This window comes from Bradysia coprophila, unplaced genomic scaffold (genome assembly GCF_014529535.1).
Source record: "Bradysia coprophila strain Holo2 unplaced genomic scaffold, BU_Bcop_v1 contig_297, whole genome shotgun sequence".
NCBI lineage: Eukaryota > Metazoa > Arthropoda > Insecta > Diptera > Sciaridae > Bradysia > Bradysia coprophila.
Genome location: NW_023503555.1, coordinates 7,805,147 through 7,808,613, shown reverse-complemented (window position 1 = coordinate 7,808,613; position 3,467 = coordinate 7,805,147). Strand labels below are relative to the sequence as shown.

Genomic DNA, 3,467 nt, shown 5'->3' with positions numbered 1-3,467 from the left:
ACAAAATTATGCAAAAAAATAATGGCCACTCAGGGCACTCCTAAATATAAAATTCACTTCACCTTCACACTGAAAGTCCGTTGCAAATTCAAACTGATACGCACAACAACCAAATAATCAAAGGCAACGTTGAATTTGGTCAACTCGCTTTTTGGTGAAGGCCTGTGAAGTTAAAATAATTTTTTGTCCCCCCAATACGCCTCCTGAAATGGGGGATAGAACATAGGTCGTGTGAGGTGTCATATCAGAAAGGAAACATGTACTTTCGGGGCAAATAGTCTTCTATGGGGGGGCACCTACGATGAGATATGGGCAGTTGAGGTTAGAGACTGCGGAACGAATGGAGCCAGATGTTGATCGGTGGAAATAGTTTTATTAAATGAACAAAGAATTTTCACAAGAGTTTACTAAGTTGTTTCACGATTCAATTACATCGATCATGTTACTTTGATTCTCCAACAGTTGAAAGTAGGGGTAAACATTTGATAATTTCGGCAAACTTTTAACGGTTTCTGTGCATTTGAAACATATCGAAAACACCAAGAAACGATTTCCTTCAGCTCTACAGTACTACCAATTGTCATCAAAAAGCTTGCCTCAACAAAATTGTTTATCGTCTTCCCACACGAAATTAAATTTCTAAAAATTTCGTACATCAAACGAAATCAATTCTTATCTTTCATTATTCTATATCACATTTAAACTCTAAATTGTAGTTTCATTTGCCAGTCGGTATATTATACTTAACGGAACGTTTCAAAGTCTATTTCTAGTGAATTAGTTTGTAAAAAAAACTTTACGGAGCACAGAAAAACTTCCTTAAATCATCAACAGCTTGTTAAAAGAGTCACCATTCACAATGTGTTAGTGTTAGTTAGGGTTAGTGGAATCCCAGTTAATTTTGATGTGTCAATTGTCTGCAATAAATTCGGAAATTATTTTCTAATTCGATCAAATGGTAATGGTCCAGCCCCAAAATGAAAACCTTACCCAATAATTACTGAACTCTACTTTCGGATAAAAGCAACGCACTCAGAGTGCGTTGATAAAATTAATGGAACACTGAATACCAAAAATTAGCGTAGAAGGCCAATCTATACAGAGAATTTATCAGTTCGTCAGTATTTTTGACCTAAGATTTTGCAACAGATTGATCGGAATCGGAAATCTTTTACTTCATTTGTTTTTCCATACTTCATGCCACGTTTCTATGTCTTGCTCTTTTCTTTCAGAAACAAACTTTGATTAGTCTCTCCCCACGTCATCAAATCCGAAACATCCGAAATGTTTATGTTAAAGAATTTCTTCTGTTTATTGAAGCTAGAAACTGGAGGTTAGTTGGATACAACACTCGTAAAGTGAACCCACAAAGAAATGCAATTTTATCTTTACTCTTCAGGTCTGATAATTGGTACGATCCACTTACTCATCTATACTGCTTTCTTCGTATTTTGTGCTACATATCTAACCATCTACGATTGCAGCGATTTCGAAAGATTTCTGACGCTTCCCGAAAATAGAATCTGTCAATTTAACCGAGGCAAGCTCAGCAAGAATTTATTTAGCTAGTGATTGTTTACCCTAAGTTTTGATTTCCTTGCAGATTTCGTTGTATTAACTTGGCTGGTTTTGCTTACTGCGATTGTACTTGCCTATTTCTGTTACCGTAATTGCATCAAAGGGATCAGAGAGGTAAGGAGCGAACATTTTAGGCGCTGCCATACTTTGACTTAATTTTTTTTTAATTTCAGAAAGATTTCATGCTTCTCGGACCGTTTGTTTCCTACCTAGCAGTTATAACGATTCTTTCATTGTGCCATCTTTACAATTTTACTATTGGAGGTGTTCTGATAGCATTGATTCAATGCAGCATAACCGGATACATGTACATCGTCGTTAATTCGCACTATGTTCAGTTGAGAGATGGACCTGCAAGTAAACTTGTTGGTATGGACGACGATGTGTAAGCAACACATGGTCCAATAGCAATATTTAGGTGTAAGCCATAACTGTTCGTAATGTAAAGATAGAAAATATAGTTTTGATGAAACAATCCGTATAATTTGACCCAGTTCCTTTTGCGTTGAGAACGAAGACAGTAAATCGGTGGTATGTACCAGATGTCCTAAACTTTTCAAATACTTGTTGAAATGGTAAAAAAAAACTGCGACGCTTCATTCTCTTTTATACATTTCATTTTTCTAATGACATAAATATTGAATGACGAACGTAATCGATGATGTCAACAAAAAATTCTAATCTTTAGCTTCAGCCGGTTACACATTATTTTAAATTGTTTGCATTCTATTATCGACGATGGCGAACTATTAAGATGTTAAGTCTTTTTGATAAAACATTTGCAAGATACTAGGGCTGTCAACCACCTTTTTGAGCATCGTATTTGGACATGGGCAATAATTTCGGGAGGAAGCTTTAACCAAAATTTATAAGACCACTGCAGGTCTTCTATGTTATTGGAAATACTGGTTCCGAATGGGATTTTTTTCATTCTCACAATTCTCTTCAACGAGCTATCACACGGTACTTCAGCTTCAAAATTGGCCGAAAAATTGATGTTTGTATGAAAATAAGATAAGATATTACGAATTTTCAGATAATGCAAATCGTCTACGTTTGTTAGTTACTTAGTTAGTTCCTATGGGAAATGGGAAAGTGGATCCAGCAACTCCTAAACGTTTCTATAGATTTTTTTTGAAATTTCGGTTATAGGCTAATAATGGCCCAAAAATAAGAATGGAATTTTCAAAAGTTGGAAAAAATCCATATCTTGGGAGCTAGAACTCTCCAAAGTCTCCACACAAATGCCATATAAAAGCCAATTTGTATGTGTGTGTGTTTTGCATATTTTGGATGTGTTTCTTGTTGGAAATTGTGTGGATTATTAAATATTAACTTCCACCAGGTCGGTTTCCAAATTTTGGGATGACATGAGTGAGATGTTCCAAGGTTGGTTCCTAAATTTTTTGATGACAGATGATTCCTCTGGCACTACCTAACTTCCATCGGATTTTTTTATGGATTTTGGATATATTCGACATGAGTGAGATGTTCCAAGGTTGGTTCCTAAATTTTGGGATGACAGATGATTCCTCTGACTACCTAACTTCCATCGGATTTTTTGATGGATTTGGGTTATATTCAACATGAGTGAGATGTTCCAAGGTTGGTTCCTAAATTTTGGGATGACAGATGATTCCTCTGCCACTTCGTAACTTCCATCGGATTTTTTAATGGATTTGGGTTAGTTTCGACATTAATGAGGTGTTCCAAGGTTGGTTCCTAAATTTTGGGATGACCGATGATTCCTCTGGCACTATCTAACTTCCATCGGATTTTTTGATGGATTTGGGTTATATTCGACATGAGTGAGATGTTCCAAGGTTGGTTCCTAAATTTTGGGATGACAGATTATTTCTCTGACACTACCTAACTTGCACCGGATTTTT

At 36.0% G+C, this 3,467-nt stretch overlaps 1 protein-coding gene across 1 annotated transcript; it reads left to right on the top strand.

Moving 5' to 3' along the window:
* The first annotated feature begins 747 nt into the window (after positions 1 to 747).
* On the top strand, positions 748 to 2,045 carry LOC119079124. The gene is made up of 5 exons (XM_037186953.1): positions 748 to 879; positions 1,233 to 1,333; positions 1,400 to 1,540; positions 1,604 to 1,692; positions 1,752 to 2,045. The coding sequence occupies exons 2-5, from the start codon at positions 1,285 to 1,287 to the stop codon at positions 1,965 to 1,967; spliced, it is 495 nt and encodes a 164-aa protein (XP_037042848.1). The 5' UTR covers positions 748 to 879; positions 1,233 to 1,284; the 3' UTR covers positions 1,968 to 2,045.
* The last annotated feature ends 1,422 nt before the right edge of the window (positions 2,046 to 3,467 follow it).

Excerpts from the sequence above, each read along its gene's own strand:
- LOC119079124 (XM_037186953.1), top strand. The coding sequence starts at position 1,285 with ATGTTTATGTTAAAGAATTTCTTCTGTTTATTGAAGCTAGAAACTGGA. Across the intron at positions 1,334-1,399 it reads ATTGAAGCTAGAAACTGGAG|GTCTGATAATTGGTACGATC; the intron begins GTTAGTTGGATA and ends TTTACTCTTCAG. Across the intron at positions 1,693-1,751 it reads GCATCAAAGGGATCAGAGAG|AAAGATTTCATGCTTCTCGG; the intron begins GTAAGGAGCGAA and ends TTTTAATTTCAG.